The 19,398-nt window shown below is 37.1% G+C and overlaps 1 protein-coding gene across 3 annotated transcripts; it reads left to right on the top strand.

Annotated features, from left to right (window-relative positions):
* Positions 1 to 2,628: 2,628 nt before the first annotated feature.
* On the top strand, positions 2,629 to 16,337 carry LOC131065565 (pentatricopeptide repeat-containing protein At5g40400). Of its 3 annotated transcripts, none has more exons than XR_009111432.2 (3): positions 2,629 to 3,801; positions 5,506 to 6,722; positions 13,969 to 16,337. XR_009111432.2 is itself a non-coding variant. In XM_058000116.2 (2 exons), exons 1-2 carry the CDS (start codon positions 2,731 to 2,733, stop codon positions 6,262 to 6,264), a joined length of 1,830 nt encoding a protein of 609 aa, XP_057856099.2. In that variant the 5' UTR covers positions 2,629 to 2,730; the 3' UTR covers positions 6,265 to 7,053. The 3 variants fall into 3 exon arrangements, 1 of the variants encoding a protein (XP_057856099.2); XR_009111431.2 differs by lacking the exon at positions 13,969 to 16,337 and adding an exon at positions 12,139 to 12,426; XM_058000116.2 differs by lacking the exon at positions 13,969 to 16,337 and having other exon boundaries at positions 5,506 to 7,053.
* The last annotated feature ends 3,061 nt before the right edge of the window (positions 16,338 to 19,398 follow it).

The raw sequence follows: 19,398 nt of genomic DNA on the forward strand, positions 1-19,398 counted from the left end.
GAAGACACTAAAGGGATACTTAAATTGACATGGGGTAGTAAAGTCAATGATTATTGTTGGCAATTGACACTCATTGGATTCATATGTTGTCATCGATGGCAACAAGATTCTATAGAAGGCATATACCGACAGATACCGACATTGGAGGCATACACCGGTAGATACCGACAGATACCGGCATTGGAGTATTCAGGGTCATCACTGACACCGACACTGACATCCAGCACTTCAGTGAAGCCGACATCAACTTGGGATCCGAAAGGGTTTATTTGTAAAATCATTTTGTAATTATTGTATAGGGTCGACATTGAATATCCTTTGTAATGTATTGTAAGCTGACATAAGGAATATTGTTTGTAAAGGGTATATAAGTCAGTTTATTAGGTCATTTTGATATAGGACAAGGCAGTAGAACAGTGTGATGCGAAAAATATGTATGTAGGTCATTTGTATGCGAAAGTTATATCATGCAATGATTAGTAGATGGTTTGCAAAGCATTCTTGGAGGAAACGAGATACTGGTAAAAGGGATCAGGGTTTATGAACCTGTACAGAACAAAGCTATAATCGGAACTCTTTCTGGCATTATAGATGCATTTTGTGAGTTCACCATTACTGTTTTATCTCAGTAGAAGCTTGTAGTCAGTGAGACTCTTTTGTGTTGAGCAGTGTGCCTTCTTGCATGTGCAAGCCCCCATGCTATGTAATATCTTTCATATGGCCAGTGAATTGATATTGTGGGTCACGAATCCCACCGTGGTTTTTCCTCTTTGAGGTTTTCCAAGTGTGTTATGGTGTTCATTCATGTGGTTGGTTTATTTACTTCATGTTATATGTTTCTTCATTTACTGGTTTATATGTGTATGTTGTAATAAGGTAAAATCTTATATTATCGACAAAACACTGATTCACCCCCCCCTCTCAGTGTTCTTGGATTCCTTGTATTCCAACAATTATTTCACTCTCTCCTCAGTGGGAGGGGTTACTAGAGCAATTTGGAAAATAAATAATATTTAATATTGATTTGTATGTGCAATATACATCATTATATTATTGAAGATCTTTGACATAAGTTCAATTCTAGGTCAAAGTTGTGACACAACCAAATTCCTACATAAAGTCTCTATAATAGAGGCAAGTGTCTACTATCAACAAATTTATTAGGGCGTGTTGAATTAAATGTTGAAGGGCTATGTATTGATGTTGGTACTCATCAACTTGATAATCTTAATTAATCTGTCAGTGGGAGATCTTCAAAGAACACTAATCTCCTATTTTGATATAAAGCAAGTGAAATTTAGTGAAAATAACTGACTATTTCATTATTTTCTCCCAATAGATCAATACTATTTTTTTCATCATTAATCTGTTCTCATGGAAAATGGGGAAGAAAAGGCCTTTAAAAGCCAACCATCACAATCATTAGAACCAACAAAATTCTCTAGGAATTGAGTTGGTGAGAATGGTTGTGATGGACACCTCTATCAAATTGGTTTCCTCTCATTGACAAATGGCTTTTTTGGGATTGGTTTTGAACCATCAATTGAAGATGATTTTATTTTCCTAAATAAATTGATGTGAGAAGCATTCAAGATGGTGTTATGGGAGGATTTATTGGTTGCAAAGGACCAATATCAAGTGAACACCGATGTGTCTTCTAGGTCCATAGCTTCTTTATTGGATGTGGGGAAGCCAAACATAGTGGTTATGTCCCTAGGACAAAGTCTATTTGATCTAAATTTTCTATGGGGCTTGAGAACATAGTAGTGGTGACAAGAATTGGCATTGGTGTTCTTGGATTGAGGGACATTTTGAGGTTCCTAGAGTTTCTTGTAGTTGTCTAGTGACACCCTTTTGTATCCAATTTCATCACTGGAACACTCTTATGCAACATAGGAGCAAGACGAAAAAATTATTTGCTCATTCCTTATAAATATAACCAACATAGAGCCAATAGATGACGACGACTGGATCTATGAGTTGATAGACCTGGTTCATGGTGAGGCTTGTGGTTAAAGATTGGATGATGACATAGAGATAATATATAGATGATAGTTTAGTAATAGCAGACATTATCAAAAATTTGTTATACTTTGATATAATCGTCATTATAGTAGGGGTAAAACCATGAATTTCACAGGGACAAAAGACCTATTTTTGTGAAACATGTAAATTTTCTTATGATCAATATAGAGTGGCCTAATGCTGAAGCTTATGTATATAAAATATCTTCTATATTAAAGTTACTTGCCTCAAAAAATAATTTGTTAAAGCTATTTATTATAGCTAAATTAGTTATTGAAGTGCACTACATGATATTGAAATTATTTGTTCTTCTATATTGATATCACCACTCATAGGACCGCCATATTCTAGATGACATTTTCTCATTGTTGTATGATACCTCTTTGCAATGTAATTTCATAATATTCATGCAAATAAAACATGCACATTAAATATTATTGTCAAATAGCAAGTACTAATAATTATAGAGATCACTTTAATTTAATTTAAAAGTCACTTAAATTCAAGCTTATTAAGATTCATCAGCTATTTTGTATCTTCAATTTTATAATCTTTATTTGTTTTGTTAAATATATATTTTTTTTCTCCACACAAATATAAATGATATCTTGGCATCTCATTCTTTGTTCGAGAGAGTTTTTGTGCGTAATATTTTCGTGAAGCAAAAGCAATGGTTCAAACAACTTGAAATGATAAAAATTCCCCATGAATCCTGTCTCAGTGATTCCCATATTCTCTGTATCTGGTCTTCATGTGTTCTGCATGAAATCGTCTATATTTGGATTTAGTGGCCTGAAAGCTTCGCGTGCAATAATATGGCAGTCTAGGGCATTGTTTACAAGGCATTTTTGTTATATAGACGCCAGCTTGGTGTCAGAAATTTGCCAAAACTTAAGAGAGGGCAAATGGGATTGCTCGAAGCAGAACACAATGAAATTACCTGCATTGTCCCCATTGAAAATCACCCAAGTTCTCCTACGAACACAATCAGAACCAGCAATAGCGCTGCACTTCTTCAAGCATTTAGAACATCAAGGTCTTAGACACGCTATGCAGAGCTGGTGCACAATGGTTCATATCTTGAGTTGGGCCGGAATGTTCTCTGATTCGATGGCCCTGCTGAAGCATTATCCTGTAACTGGGTCTGAGACCTGCAGTCAGATTTTTGATGGACTTTTAGAAGCAGCGTCAAGTGGGTGCAATTGGGATCCTGTGGTTTTTGACATGCTGATTAAGGCCTATGTCCAGACAGGAAGGTGTGGAGATGCTGTGCAGATATTCAGGTTCATGGAAGAAGCAGTTTTGGTGCCCCATATCAGCTCCTGCAACTGTCTTCTCAATGCACTTTTGAAGTCCAAAAGAATCAATCTGTTCTGGGATATATATGCTGAAATGGGTAAGAGGCAAATTCCTCCGAACGCTTTTACGTTCAATATTATGATTCATGCTCTCTGCAGAGATGGTAACCTGGAAAGAGCATATGAGTTCATGAATCTAATGGAAGAATCGGGCTTTCAGGCTGATATTGTGACATATAATACTCTCGTGGATGGGTATTGTAAAACGGGGAAGTTGGAGGAAGCTTTTATGCTCTATAGGCTTATGTATAGGAGGGGTATTCTGCCCAACGTGGTTTCCTATACTGCTCTGATATGTGGACTGTGCAAGGCTGGGAGGGTGAAAGAAGCACATCAGATGTTTCATAGGATGACTCACCGAGGTCTGATGCCGGATGAGGTCACTTTCAATTCTCTGATTGCTGGGTACTGCAAACAGGTAATGCTTGAATTCCTAAGCTATACACCATATCAGCTTGTCCATACAATTACATCTCAACCTCTTAAAAATAGATAGGTACACTAGGTATATTGGACATTATATATATCAGCTTGTCCATACCATAGTTGAACTACTCGCGACTCAGCTAGACTCGCCAAGCTCTTGAGGAAAAAACTCGGCGAAAACTGGGGAAAAACTCGGCGAAAAACTCGGCAACGTAAAAACACACTTAATTTTAATAAAAAATGCATTTTTTTTTTCAAAATTTAATGAGAAGATGCATCCAATGAGTCAATAAATGATAACACAAAAGAAACAAGTTGATTCTAGATATATTTAAATGCAAAGTGTCTACAAAATCGCATCCTCATGAGAAATGCTGATGGCTGGAAGCAAAATAGTAAATAGTTTTTGTAAAACCAAAAGTAAATACAACTTCCTCTTCCCAGCTCTAGCTAAAGCTAGTTTCAAACTTTCATCATATTTGAAATTTCATCAACTTTCAACTCTAAAATGTATAATACTAGGATTTCTTCAATGCTAATTATGTTGTTATATGGAGCCTAATAAGACTCGGAGGTTAAATTTTCCCTACTTCCATCAGCACAGTTTCCCCCTATATTTTTCGACGGGGCTTTGGGGGCAACGCCCCCAAGTTTGGGGTCAAGGGGCATCGCCGAAAGATCCTGAAATTTGACTGAGTCTGGAAAATTGAAGAATCCTCAAAAAACTAGATTTTGCATTATAACTCCTGGAGGTCCAAAACCACTCTCAAACATCCTGACAGTATATATGGAATATAACTTAAAGTATAACTTCTACTTAAATGTTATATTCCATATATGAATCCTGACGGACAAACCAAAAAACTCGGCGATTACTTGAGGGCATAGTGGGTTCTCGGCGTGGCCCTTCCAAGTTAGTTTCCCCCTTCTCAGTCCAAAACCATATCGAAAAAAAAAACTGCATGTATTTTTTGCCGTTTTCGGCTGTTATGCTAACGCGGACGAGTTTTTCTTTAAAACTCGCCGAGTTTTTGGCGAACTCGGCGCGTTTTTGCCAAAAACTTGGCGAGTTTTCTTGGCGAGTAGAAATCATTACTACTCGCCAGATCCAAAAACTCTGCGAGTTTTTGTCACTCGCCGAGTTTTTGGCGAGTGTGCCATCGTTGGTCCATACAATTTACATTTCAACCTCTAAAATATAGATAGGTACACTAGGCATATTGGACATTATTTCTTTCCTTAATTTTTTCTAAAACGAGCTTTATATCATATGAATCTTAATGCTAAGGTTTTCATTTGTTGGCAATGTTTTAGCATCCACTTCATCTATCCATGTCAGACGCAAACAAAGCATGCGGATGCAAAAACTAGATTGGAACCTATAGGTTAATTTCATCTGTCATACTCAAACAAAGCTTGCGAATGCAAAATCATTGAATGGAACCTATATAACTTTAAGTAAATTTGGTTCTTGTCCATCTATGTGATACTCAAACACAGCACGTGGCTGAAAAAAATTTGAGAGTCACAATTATAAGCAAAGTTCAGACCTGGCTTTATATGGGTCTGAACTAGTTCTTTGTAAGCGAACACTAACATGAATTTTTTATCTTCATCTTTAGTTTTTGCTATTTTCCAGGCACAAGCATATTTAAACTTAATACTAATCTATTTATGTTTTCCCTTGCATCAACAGGGCTGTACAAGGGAGGTGAGGTATCTGTTTTATCAGATGCTTGACAGAGGTTTGATGCCTGATTGCATTACCTGCAATGCCTTGTTTGATGTTTATTGCAAGACAGGACAGATCAAGGCGGCTTTGAAATTGCGCAGTGAGTTGCAGAGTAGAGGCATATTGACCAGGGGTAAAAGTTATCAGGTCCTTCTTGAGGCCCTTTGTAGCCATGATAGATTTGATGTAGCTGATGCGCTCTTGAGGAAAAAAGTAGGGGAAGGGCTGGATCCTGGTAGAGATATTTATGTTGTGCTGATTGATGGACATTGTAAACAAGGCAATTTGGAGAAAGCTCTAAGATTGAAAGATGAAATGAGAGCAAAAGGTCTTGGACTTGATTTAGTTGTTTACAAGACACTTATTGATGCACTTTGCAGGACCGAGAAGATTGTTGAAGCAGATGAACTTGTACAGGAGATGATCATGTGTGGTCTTGCCCTAGACAGTTATATCTGGAAATGTTTATTTCATGGATTCTATAAGAATGGAAATTTAGGAAAAGCAGAACAGGTTTTGGAGAGAATGGTAGAAGCAGGTTCTATTCCTGACCATGCTATTTATAATTCAGTAATTGACGGACACTGCCAGCAAGGCAATTGGCAAAGGGCATACAAGTTGCAGGATAAAATGTTGAAGATGGGTATAATTCCAACTGTTCTTACCCATAAGGCCCTGATTCAAGGTTTGTCAAGAAATGTGATTATGGATCCAAAATTTTAAGAGCTCAAACAAAGAAGTGATTATGCAAAACAAATATGAACTTTGAATTAAGTGTTGCTTGGCCATTACAATTGCTAGTTCATGCTGCAAAAATATTAATGCAAGATTGCAAGCACATAGGAAAAAACTATTGATTTGCATCTACTGCGGTAAGGTATAAGTTTGGCCTTAGTAATGATCTCCCCTACTTAAGTGCAAGACAGGAATTACTTCCGTTATTATAAGTTGGTACAAGATTTTCAAGGCTTTTTTGGAAGGCTGAAGATATGTTTCAAACTTGCAAGGCTAAAATTGTCTGCAATGCAGGAGAAATTACTCCTGAAAAAGTACAGAAAATTGGAATTTGTTGTATTTATACAAGGAGCAGTTAGGACATGCGGTGTCAGGGAATTTTTATATAGAGCACCTATTACTGACCAGATATCTGGATTCTCGATGCTTGGGCCATCTTTGACAAGGTATATATCAAAGCAACACTGATTTCTCTCTGGTGCTTCGAAGAAAGTGCTTGAGCTTATTAATTTTTTAATCCTATTTGTTTGCAGAATGCCATTCTGTGTATGGTACATTGTTTATGATATCATCACTAAAGTCGTTGCTTCTTTAGGATATTTTGTCAGCTAGGCTGTAAATGTACATACAAGATAACTTTTCTCACACATCGGAAGAAAACACCTGAAAGTTATACATGTCTGCTGACATTTACACTTCTCGTACATTTAAGATATCTGTTAGACGGTGGTTGAGTATTTACTAGTAATAAATTCCATGATCATGATGACACGAGAAGCTCTCTTTTCTGTTCAGTTCCAATTTTAAGATTTCAGTTGTGATGGCTAATGTTAAACTATATGCTATAGGCTGGGGAAAGTGGTCTGTGATAGCAGTGACAGGAAATAGCAAATCTGCTGATAAATTATCCAACATATGAGCTCTTTTGGAAAGCCACAAATTTTGTAGTGGAGATGGAGTTTTTGAATTGGAATTTTACAATTACTGGAAATGACAATCCACACTTCCAGACAGAACCTGAAAGTCCCATCATCACTGGGCAAATAGCTCAGTGATAATGTTATCTGCTCATTGGGTTGAGGCTGGTCTGAACTATAATCTATCCAAAACTTTCTAATGAATGGTATTAGAGTGACTGTGATGAATACTCAATGTCGCTCGAGGAAGGTGAGTGCACTATGGGAAATGACAACTTGCATATCTATTAGGAACTGAAAGCTCTATCTTGAGTGGTCATGTAGCTCAGGGGTAGAGCCGCTTCTGGCCAGGGGAATTTTCAAAATTCAAATCCTATTCTGCTGAGGTTTATAAATATTACCTTGCAGTATGTTAGGATGACAAATTAGATTGTATTTAGTGTCAGGGATTGTATGAAATGGTTAAAAATCTAAGTTATCGGTTCAGGTATGGGTATGCTGGTACAGATTTTCTTTTGTTGGTGGTGGTGGGGGGGAGGTGAACAGAGGAGGGCTTATGCTTGCACAAAACACCCACACACATTATAAGGCTAAAAACGGCAATTAAGTTGAAATAACAAATAACCATAATATTTCTCCGATGTGAATTTGTCAACCTCAATTTTCATGATAGATGTTCATTATTCAATATTAAAATAATAAAATCAGCAACCAACATCATATTGCTCTTGATAAACAGCATCATTGTTATCATTGACATTAGATGATAGAGGTAGATTAGAAGAACCACAAAGAATGCCATTGGCATCAGCATTAAAACTATTCAAGCTATTTGGCTTCTCAAAAAATGAAGATTGTTAGGTAGTGGCAACATCCAAGTTAGGTTATTGATATTTATGGAGTGGGTGCAAATCCTAAGTGATGGTAGCAGAAATGGGGATGGAGCAGGTGGTGGTGAGGGCAGATCAGATGATGGAGACAGAGGGGGAAACATTTTGGAGGGCGAATCCTTGGTAGAGGTTATCTTTTCCTCTGGGCCTCATTCCCTTGCCCTGCCTTTCTGCGTTTCTGGCGTAGGCTTTGTTGTAGGCTACCGCGTTGGCGACAACCTTGTTGTTGAGTATGCTAGGGGAGGTGTCTTTGATGAGGATGGCGATGGAGGAGACTGTGAGGAGGAAGAATCACTGCTAGATATTCTTTTGGAGGCTTGTCTACAATCTACATGCTCATCAGGGTGTGGATTCTGAGCCCTCTGAGGAGTGTGTTCAGGTGGATGATGATGAGGACGTTTTGCTCATGACTTTGTGCTTGGAAGCCCAATATGCTGTGAAGCTTTTCTTGTTGAGACTCAAGTGTGTGACCTTGGTCTCAAGAAAGGTATCTTGCTGCCCGCTCCCCTACCTAAAGCGGGGTTGCAGTCGGTGCATCACTCGCCCTTGCCATTCCCACTTCCATCTCCTTTTGCTGGTGAGTGTGGTGCTAAGGTTGTGACATCTCTTGCTGAAGGCTCTGGTATGGTGCTACCTTCCCAGGTGGAGACCCCCATTTCTTCACCCTTATAGTGTGGTGCTAAGGTTGTGACATCTCTTGCTGAAGGCTCTGGTATGGTGCTACCTTCCCAGATGGAGGCCCCCATTTCTTCATCCTTAGGTAGTTTGAGGTCAAAATGTACTCGTGTGAGTCCTCAGACTGCCTCTTTTCAAAAATATGTTCTTTCTCTCCTTGATGCATGGGTGGACAGAGCTTCAAAAGCTTGCAATATGATCTTATTGGGTTACAGACCTAACATTGATGTTACTCATAGCAGGGTGTTTGATTACTAGCCTATTTCAAGTCTGTTGAGTGTGAAGGCTTTGATGAAGGGATTCTTGTTATTCTCCTTCAATTCCACCAAGGACTGCAATTGTGTTTTTTGGGTGGCCCCCTGGTTTTTTGGTAAGACCTTTTGTTGCTGTTGGAAATAAGCCACACCCGGACCGACGATGGACTGGTCCAAGAGGGGCCAGTAGCTCAGTGGTAGAGCACTCCAGCAGCGTATGGAAGGTCCTAGTCCCGAGTCCTAGCTGGTCCATGTCTCAACATGGTATCAGAGCCAGGTCCAGGCTAGGAGCCCCAAGCACACGAGAGGTGTGGCTTAAGGGGGGGTGTTGGTGTTGGAAATAAGCCACACCCGGACCGACGATGGACTGGTCCAAGAGGGGCCAGTAGCTCAGTGGTAGAGCACTCCAGCAGCGTATGGAAGGTCCTAGGTTCGAGTCCTAGCTGGTCCATGTCTCAACACCTTTCTCTATGTACAACGATGGTTTGCTGGTTTTGGTGCTACCAAGACTAACTTGGTTCCTATTTGGATTTGTCTCCTAGAGCTCCCTTTGGAGTTTCGGGATGAAGTATCATTCATGGTATAATTGCTGCGATTGGTCAATTGATTACTATTGACGATGTCACAAAAGCTAGATTGAATTGTCTATATGCTATATTTTGTGTTTGTATTGAACTGGTTTAGAGTTGCCCAATAGTGTTACATTGTGCTCCGAATTTGGTGTTTGGGAACAGGAATTGCATTATGAGCATTCATGTCTGAACCTCTTCCACAACGGTGGGCATTTCTCTGTGTTGTGCCAAGATGTTCATGAGGTGTCTGATAAGTTGCTGGAAGGTACTGGGTAAGGATATAGGTTCCCCTTTCAAGGCACAAGCTGTGATCGATAGACCTTTTTTGGAGAACATTTGTTCTGAATGTCATCAACCTCATTTTGATGCGAAGGTGTTGGATTCTTCTTAGAGAGATCTTTTTGTCAAAGTTGGTGATTCTTTCTTGGCTAAGATAAAACTTGAAGTGGTGGAGCCCTCAGTTAAGTTTTCTCCCTTGAACATTGGTAGCAAACTCCATTCCTGTCTTGCCTCTTGTTTGAGACAATTGCTGAAGTATGGTTTCAAACCACCTTGACTGTCTTTGTCTGGATTGTTGTTTAGTGGTTGCTTGTAGTCCTTCTGGTTCCATGCTCCGGTCAAAAGCATGTTCAGTTTGTTTGTGTTTGGTTCTGTTTCTCTTCTCATGAGACATGTTTAGTTTGTTTAGTTTGTTGTTTTCCGACTCTTTGCTTTGGCTGTTCTGTGTATATGGAACCAGACCCTTCCCTTGTTTACCTAATTGAAACATCCAAGCTAGGTTGCTTTGGCTCTAGATGCCACAACTTTGTTGCCTTTTTCCTATAGTTGGTTTGTTTGTGCATAAGAAAGTGCATGTTGGAATGCATGCTTTTTTGATACCAATTAGTTGCACTTATTGAGTGGATGGAGAAAGATTTTAAATTCTGCTCAAATGAAGGTGAAGTAACAACATATTGAGTTATAAAACTATAAGTCAAACACCAAATTTGAAAAACTCCACATTTCTGGGTACAATTCATCTCAAAAACAAATTGGATGTGAGATTCAATTGTGGAATCAGGTAGGGTCTGGATTTGAGTAGTAAAAATTGTGTAGAAACAATGAAGGGAGTATCTAAGCGATTCCAGGGTGCATGTGACAATTTCAAAGAAAAAGGGTAGTATTGGGAAAACGATGGTCATTTAATTGTTTCTAGGTGTTCTAAATGAGTCACGGCCAACAATAAAGGAGTCCCAACGAAAGAGTCACAGGTAACAGAGAATGCTTTTTGCTTAAAAGTCAAACGAAACCCTTAATGATCGAGCATTTTCTGCTTCCAACTCATATTCTTGACTCAGTCTCATGTCATGCATTTCATTTCAAAGCTCAGCAGAAGATGATTCAGCTATATCCTGTTTTGCTCTTCCCCTCTATTAACAATATGATTTTTTATTTAAGTTAACAAATCTATGTTTTAATTTTATTCTTGACTCATAATGCATATTAAAACAAAAATACAAACTTAATATCATTTCTATAGTATATATATTATTGTGATAGTAAGGTATAGTAATTTATTAACTAAACTATGCCTTTAACTTAATATTTTTTTTTTATAGATGGTATGGTTCGTGTAGTACAATATAGATATAATTACTATCAATATCAGTTTTATATAAATGGTATGGTTCATATGGTATATTAGCATAGATATAAATATTATCAAATTCAATTTCAATATTAATATAGTACATAAAGTATGCCATTAATCTAATTTTTCGAATATGGTTAAAAGAATAAATTATATCAATATGATATAGATAGTATAGTAGTAATATAGCTTTTTTGAATAGTTCAAAAAATAAATCTGATATAGCTTTATATCAATATAGAATTAATAAAATATACTTTTTAGGCTGCATTTATATATGATTTTTATATGTTTTTTCATTTTGTATGGATGTACCCAAAACATACCCAACCCCCCAAATTTTTTTGCCATAGCAGCATACAATATCCATATACTTGATTTTGATTCCAATTTGGTATTTAGCTTATAAAACTGACTTGCAATAAAAGTTTGATTGCAACAGACTGTAGCTGTTGGAATGTTTCGCTAGGTGCTATCACAAATTGTGAGTATCCTTCTTCTACTTGTCATGAAGAGGATAAATACTTCGACCATTGGAGTGCACAAAATCAACAAAATCATAACTACATCCGTCAAGTTAGGATAAAGGAATAACTACACCCTTCACATTAGGATCAAGGAAGAGTCCATGTAATGTCCCCTTGCAATTGATTCATCCTGTAACGTCCCATAAGCCCATTCCTTTAATTTTCCAGATGGGTTGGAGGAAGAAGTGTCTGTAAAGAGAGGATTAAAGTTTGGAAAAATTATAAATAACAAATAATATTTTCATGGCATTATCTGTTCAATTTCGTTAGTTTTTGATAGTGCATTATGGTAGTTACAATTTGACTTTTTAAAGAGTACAGTTATGCTGTCAGAGTGGGGGTGCTGAGTTATGGTGGCATTTTGACTTGAATAGCATTTGCTATATTAAAAATGCAGCAGGAGCGCTGGGATTTGGGCCTTCCTTTGTGCCATAAAATGAGGCATTTGGTTGTTATCTAAGTTACCGATTCGGGTACGGATACGGATACGGATTTGGGTATGGATTCACGGATTCGGCAATTTTTTTGTCTTCTTGGGTACGGGTACAGGTACAGGTACAGGTATGTCTGTACACACATATATATATTATATATATACATATGTCATAGATTATATATATGTTCAAACATCAAAATTATATATGTTCAAACATACAAATATGAAACAGACAATGTAACTTTCCCATACAATGATACATAAATGATAACAAATAAATGATACATAGTTGTTTTTTAATTGTTTTTTTGACTTCTATGACCCGTGGGGGCCCTGTTTTTGGGAACCCACGGGCCTTGGTTCTCCTGGGTCCGCCTGGGTTCTCCCTGGGTTCCACCTGGGACCCAGCCTTTTTCCCCAAGAACCGGTATCTCAGGTTGTTAGACATATTTTTGCATTTAGTGTTTTGTAGTTGATTTGAGGATGAAATCCGATGAATCTTGAAACTAGAGGACAAAACGCCTTTGGCTCCCTAATGCAGTTTAATCCAATGGCTGCAATTTTGCTGAAGATATTCTTGTTTGTCATTTTTAGCAAGTGTTTTGTGGTCTGTCACAGCTATACATAGTATACAGTAAATCAGTTTTGGAGAATTCTTTTCAGGTCATTGTATGTGTTGCAGGTTTGGCATTGTCGCTTGCTGTTTTATATTTGTGTAATCCAGTTTTATTTTGTCAGTAAAATACAGTATTTCAGCGGCATGTTGTTTATAAATTAGTTATACATTTTTTTATAAAGTTTATTACAGTCTAGCAAACACTAGCTTGTATGTTTGCAGACTTTCACATCTTTGTATGGTGCAACACTCCTCAGCAAAGAGAACATCCCTGTGCTTTGATATTTCAGAGTCAATACAAAGGCAAAAAGATGTAGAAGGATGGTCATTTTTTTTCACTGCTCAACAAGAATTGTTTTTCTTGCTTTTTCTTGTTCGTGATGGTCTTCATCTTCTCAATCATTGAGTCAATGCTATCATATACCTCTCTCAAACATAGCATGTAAATGTTAACAAACCAGGTTATACTCGAGATGGGCTCAATTAAAACCAAAAGGATATTAAAACACTAACCTCCAATACAAGAATTTTCCCCATGATGTCCTTAGTAGTAAATGGACTCTTACACCGATAGGAATAGATATCCAACAGGTTGATTGTACTGGAAATGGAATTTCACGTGGACATGTTTGCAGCATAGTATTCAAGTATAAAGGATATTTAAGCCAAGCATAAAGGATATTTAAGCCAAGCATAAAGGATTATTTTTGCACCATTGGTACATTTAATGCTTGAAGCATACCCACATCTCAATATTTCGATAAAATATAGTATTCACCGTATCAAAAGTTTAAATCTTGAATACGTAAAACCTATAAGTTTGTAGAAGGGGACAATATTATGTAGACAATAAAGGATTAAGGTATAAAATTACTTGACAGCAACGTGAGATGATAATTAAATCCTGTTCAAAATCAAATTTACTTATGCGTGCTGTGTACTGTCTGCCATGTATGTCTAGTAAGTTGGATTTTTCTAGGGTTCATTGCCCTTGAATTTGTATACAGTGGATGTAAATGTGTCATGCATCTTGATTTATCTGGTATTTAATTTTCTCACTTTTAGATGGTAATGTAACTGCTAACTATGACTTTTTTTATGATTTTCCAAGAATCAGTGTATGTCATGGAGACTAATAAGAAGAATTGAACATTGTTACTGAGTTTTGCTTGCAGAGAACAGAAGTTCAATCTGCATCATTTTTTCGTATCAAAGCAATCTATGATGGCCTAGAGGGGAGTCCATGTGAATTAGGGAGAAGGGGCAGGAGGAATGTAGGTCCTTGAAGAAACACTGGGCCAGTGTTTAGATGGCTAGAGGGCAGAGGCCCTTGAGGCCAGATTACAAATGGATGAGTCTGAAGAGGAACAAGAGAACTTAGTAAATGCTGCTAGGGCTTTAGAACCCTTGGAGAGGCTTATTACAGCATTGACTAACAAAGTTCAAAAGTAAAGGTGGATACTTCAGATTTTAAAGGCAAGGTCAACCTTGATTATTTCTCAAATGGATTGAGGAGTTGGAGAAGTACTTTGAGATGGAGGACATGGAAGAAGATGATCCAAAAACAGTGAAATTGCTGCCTCCAAGTTGAAGTCATATTCAGCCCGGTATTGGCAAGATGTGAAAAGTTCAAGAAGCCAAGGAAAAGAAAAAATTGAACTTTGGCCTAAGATGTCAAAACATTTAAAATCTCAATTCTTACCCTTAGATCACCAATAAAAATTGTTTTAATAATTTCAAAATTTAAAACAAATGGATCAGTCATTGTAGACGTATACCGAACAGTTTATGAGATTTCAAATTTGGACAGAGATATAGGAGAGTGAAGGACAAGTGGCAGCCCGGTATAGTTCCTAATGTAGATGAGGCATATGAATACGCCTTATAAAGGCAAAGGAGAAACTAAATAAAAAAAAAACAGCTAGTAAAAGGGGTGATAGCAATCAAAATAAAGGGAAAGAGGTTTCTCTAGAGCCTACCACAAGTGAATAGTTAGAAAAGGAAAGAACGGGAAGGCTGACTTCAGAGGAAGGGGAGGCTTTGGAGGTAGAAGACGAGGACAACAACATTTTGTAGAGTGGAAGCCTTTGTAGTCTTTTATTTGTGATCAAGCCCATTAGTCCATGGACTACCCTCAAAACCCCAAAAGGGTAATGGTAGCCCATGAACAAGAAAAACCTTGATGAAAAGAAGTTGAAGCTAAGTTAGGAGAGAAATTGATGTTGAGAACCTTAATATTTGGGACTCTAAAGTTGATTGGAAGAGGAAGAGTGTCTTTTGAACAAAATGAATATAAGGAAAGATGTGTAAAGTGATTATAGATGGTGGATTTACCAATAATCTGATAGGTATAGATATGGACGATAAATTACAGCATGCTTGCATTCTGAAAGCTAACCCCTACAAGGTCTCTTGGTTAAAGAAGAGTCATAGTGTTCTTGTGGATAAATCTTGTTGTTACCTTCAAAATTGGGCCATATGTGTATCAAGTGCTTTGTGATGTGGTGTCAATAGATGCTTGCCATTTGTTGTTAGGTAGGCCTTGGCAATATGACAAGAATGTAATCCATCAGAATACCTACAAGGTTCAGCATGAAGGAAATAAAACACTTTTACAGCCGTGGAAAGAGGAAGGAGCATTTGAAGTGGTAGCTATGTCTCTTCTAGCATAAGCTAGATTTGATCTTGAAGAGAAAAGTGAAATTCTAGATCAGCCAAGGAGTTGAAGGCAAATCTGGGAGCAAAAGAGACAAATCATTTGAAGAATGAAGTACAACTGTGATTTGATATGGAGCTGCAATGTGATTCAATTGACAAGATTATAGGTGAACCTCAAAAGCTAGCTGTTGAAGTTTCAGTTGACTGTAATGGGGTGGAAGGGAATAGTGAATTGTGGAGATGAGCATGGTTATGAAAAATCTTCCTTGGATGTGAAAAAAATTTGGTTGAAAGTGACTGCCTAACAGAGTAAGAGACCAGTGATACGAAGTGTGGTTGGAATGAAGGAAAATATTTCAAGTCTATTAGTGATTATTATGTTGATTCTACAGTATGGACTTTGCATAGTTTTATTGGTCCAACTTAATGGTATTGAATTCCTCACTCCAGGAGAACTGGAGTTGGAAGCTTTAGCTATGGCTCAGAATTGTTTTAATGAATCCCAAGAAAATACCTTGATGACAGGCCTAATGATAGGTCTGCTCACTCAGATTAGTGGCAATGTAGTCTAGTTCTTCTGAACTGGCAGGTTCAAACTTCAAACTTTTTGAAGATGGGAAAAATAATGTTAACTGCCAATTAATTGATGGGTTACCACCACCCGTCAGTTTTTTTCTATTTTGTAGCTGTTCTAAGTTATTGGATTGTAACTGTTACAGATGGCAGTTCCTTTTTTTGGTCTTTTGTGGTTCCTTTTGGGGGAGTGTTTCTTGGTGTCGATTAGAGGGGAAGGTTTCCGGGCTGTAGCTAGTTATTTTGTGTGAGGATTTTTCTGTGATCAATATTTTGGATTTTTGTTAATGAAAAATCAGTCAATATTGTTGTCCATGTTCTCTGGTCTTGATATATATACATTTTGATTCAATTAATGTGGGTTTTGTTGTTGGAGGGCATATACATATGATCAATGAGAAGAATTGAACAGTATTACTGAGACTTGCTTGCAGAGAGCAGAGGTTCAATGTGCATCAGATTGTCTCACCTGTCAGCTACAGTGTAGATTTCTGTTTGAAGAACATACATTTCAGTATCATATTTTTCAACTTACACATTGACCAGTTGCATGTTTCCAGGTACTATTACATGCTTAGACTTGGAAGATTTCTATCCGAGTGGCAGGCTCAAATAAGACACTCTCAGTTGTGTGCTTTACCTTGTCTAATTCCCAGCTCGGCCAATAAGGCCAACTATGCAAGTATAATGGTCTATTACTTGCATAATGTTGTGGTATATTGTCATGCAATCGAAATCAAATTTGTCTGAGCACATTGAATGTTTCTGTTTAGTTGGAAGGTTTTCTGGCCTATGGTCTTCTGTCATTCAAGTAAAAATACTTATGCTATCCATCTATGACATCCCAGGGGCTAAATGTAGCTAGAATATGTTGTCTGGTTGAGATTTCTAGCTATCCAAACCTAGATCTTTGTCCAACCTATTTCACCTTAGCCCAAGGTTCATCTGGTTGGGTGGAAGTGGCTATCCAGCAAACTAAAGCGCAAGCCATCAAAAAACATTTAACGTTTTTTGAAAGCTCTCCTTCGTATGGGTTGTGTTTTAGTTGGCTGAATAGCCACTTGCATCACATTTCAAAGAAAATCATTGTATCTTTGGTTTCTTCTTTACCTCATCTCCCTAGCATTCTCTTTCCATTCACGTTTTGTGATTATAGATGTTTAGGTGCAATTGTAAGACAGTTAGCATGAAATCACGACAGCTAGTAAGATGCACACCTCTAAATTAATCCCTTAATATATTTGAATTATGATAAATTTCTTTTATACTTTAACCACATTTTCAATTTCAGATTGGCTTCATATTCAATAATGTTTTTGCATGTAACGTGGTATTGCTAACAAAAGACTCAAAACTGTAATTTACTTTACCACTGTAAAGTGTATGACAACGAAACATGTCTGGGGTTGGAATTCATATAATAAAAAACAACCCTTAAAGAATTACTTTCTTCTCTATTCTGAAGCTTTATCTCTGCACAACTACACTTATTTTATATTATCTTGGAGCATTTAAATTTAGAACAAAATCTCAGTGTTGTTAAATTGTCTCTGTTTTGAATTTTTTTAAGACCTTGTAGTTGCAAATGATATATGATATTTAAATTTATTATAGTATAATATGTTTAAATTTAGAATATAATAATATGGGCTTAGTTTGTTGACCTTCCAATTACACTTGTGCTACTTAGTTTTGAGTAGATTATTTTGTTTTTAAAATTTAATATTGTAATTTAAAAAAAATGTTTAGTATTGTAATTGTTATGTTTTTAAAATTTAATATATTATATGAATAGGAAGGATGTTCAAGCTTGGGATAGGCAATGCTTTTATAATGAAGATGTTAAGTTTTGTTTTTGTTAAATTTTATTTGATTTGTTTATCTTTATAAAAGATATAGTGAATTTTAATTTGTGTTTAATTAGACATTTCTTAATTTGATAGAATTACATTGTTGTGAATGTCCTTAACATTTAATTGTAAGATCTAAGTACAATGTTTGGTGATGTATGAATGAAACATAGAGAATTTTGGGAGATCATATACAAGATGTAGATATAATGTATTCAATAAAAAAGGTTTTATAATGTGAAATGGTGTTTATATTTAAGTGTTTGATGATATGTAGAGTTAATCACATAGTCAAAAGCCTACTATTGCAACATACATTTCAATCCACATATTAAGTAAAACAAATAAATCTTCAATGACGTGGTGTAAGGGTGCAAGATGGTCAACACACTCAAAACTCATTCAAATGTATAATTAATAGAATTTGATATAATGAATAGAATTGAATGGAAGAGTGATAAGGGTATATCTAGAATTTTGCATTACAAGACCATATTATACCAATAAGAGATTTTGTAAAATTTGAAAGATTGAATATAAGTAATAAGATGGCTATCTTTGATCTATCTTCTAACCAATTTTAAACTTAAAAGATATTCATAATACATCAATGTAAAAACATGGAAGGAAGTAATTTAATTATAGTTCAATTATTGCGAATTGTTTGCTGCAAGTTTTTCTCTTTCTTTTGTTAGTTTCTAGAAATACTATGGAATAATTATGGAAAACAATACTTACACCATTATTTAACTATATAAAATAAAAATGCACTTGTGGAACAAAAAAAACATGATGTCGATTGTAGTTGCTATTGCTTCTCTTGCTCAAATGGTGAATTTGAAAAATGCCCTTGCTACGGTTTTCAACGGCTCTCCTCTATGTGATTCCATTGCCCTCCTCCTCCTTGGTGCACTTGGTGGTGTGGGTGACCTGTGTGCCCCCTCCCTTGAGGGTTTTGTGTTGTAGGAACCGTTTGTTGCTTGTTGTGAGCCCTTGACGTGGGTGCTTTTTCACGCCCTCCCCCACCTGTGGTTCTGGGGGAAGTCATTGGTGCTTACTCTTTGGTGGATGCTTCTCAGCCGGTTGCTACTGACGTTGTGGGTGCTAAGGTCCCACCCAAACCTTCCTTTGTTGGTAGGTGTAGCTTCGCTTGTGTGGCTAGATCTATTGCCTAGCCCTCCAAGGGTGTTTGTCCTCTCCCCTGTGCCAAATCCTCCTCTATGGTGGTTTGTGGACAGGATGTGATGGACAATATTGGGTTCTACCAAAGCCATGCTCTAGTGTGCAGATTCTCTGAGCTTTGGCTTTCACTGTTGGACCTCCATCGTTGGGTAAGTGGCTCTTGGAGGCCTTAGGTGGTTCATAATATTGTGCTAAAGGCTTTTTCATTGCTTCTTTGACATCTTCGGCTAATTAGGATTTGGTTTTGGGCAAGTTGTGGGCTTGGGGAGTGCACCCCCTATGTTAAACCTTGGACAACTTCCATTAACCCTCTTACTGAACCACTTAATGTGCGTCCAGTCT

This window comes from Cryptomeria japonica, chromosome 4 (genome assembly GCF_030272615.1).
Source record: "Cryptomeria japonica chromosome 4, Sugi_1.0, whole genome shotgun sequence".
Lineage (NCBI taxonomy): Eukaryota > Viridiplantae > Streptophyta > Pinopsida > Cupressales > Cupressaceae > Cryptomeria > Cryptomeria japonica.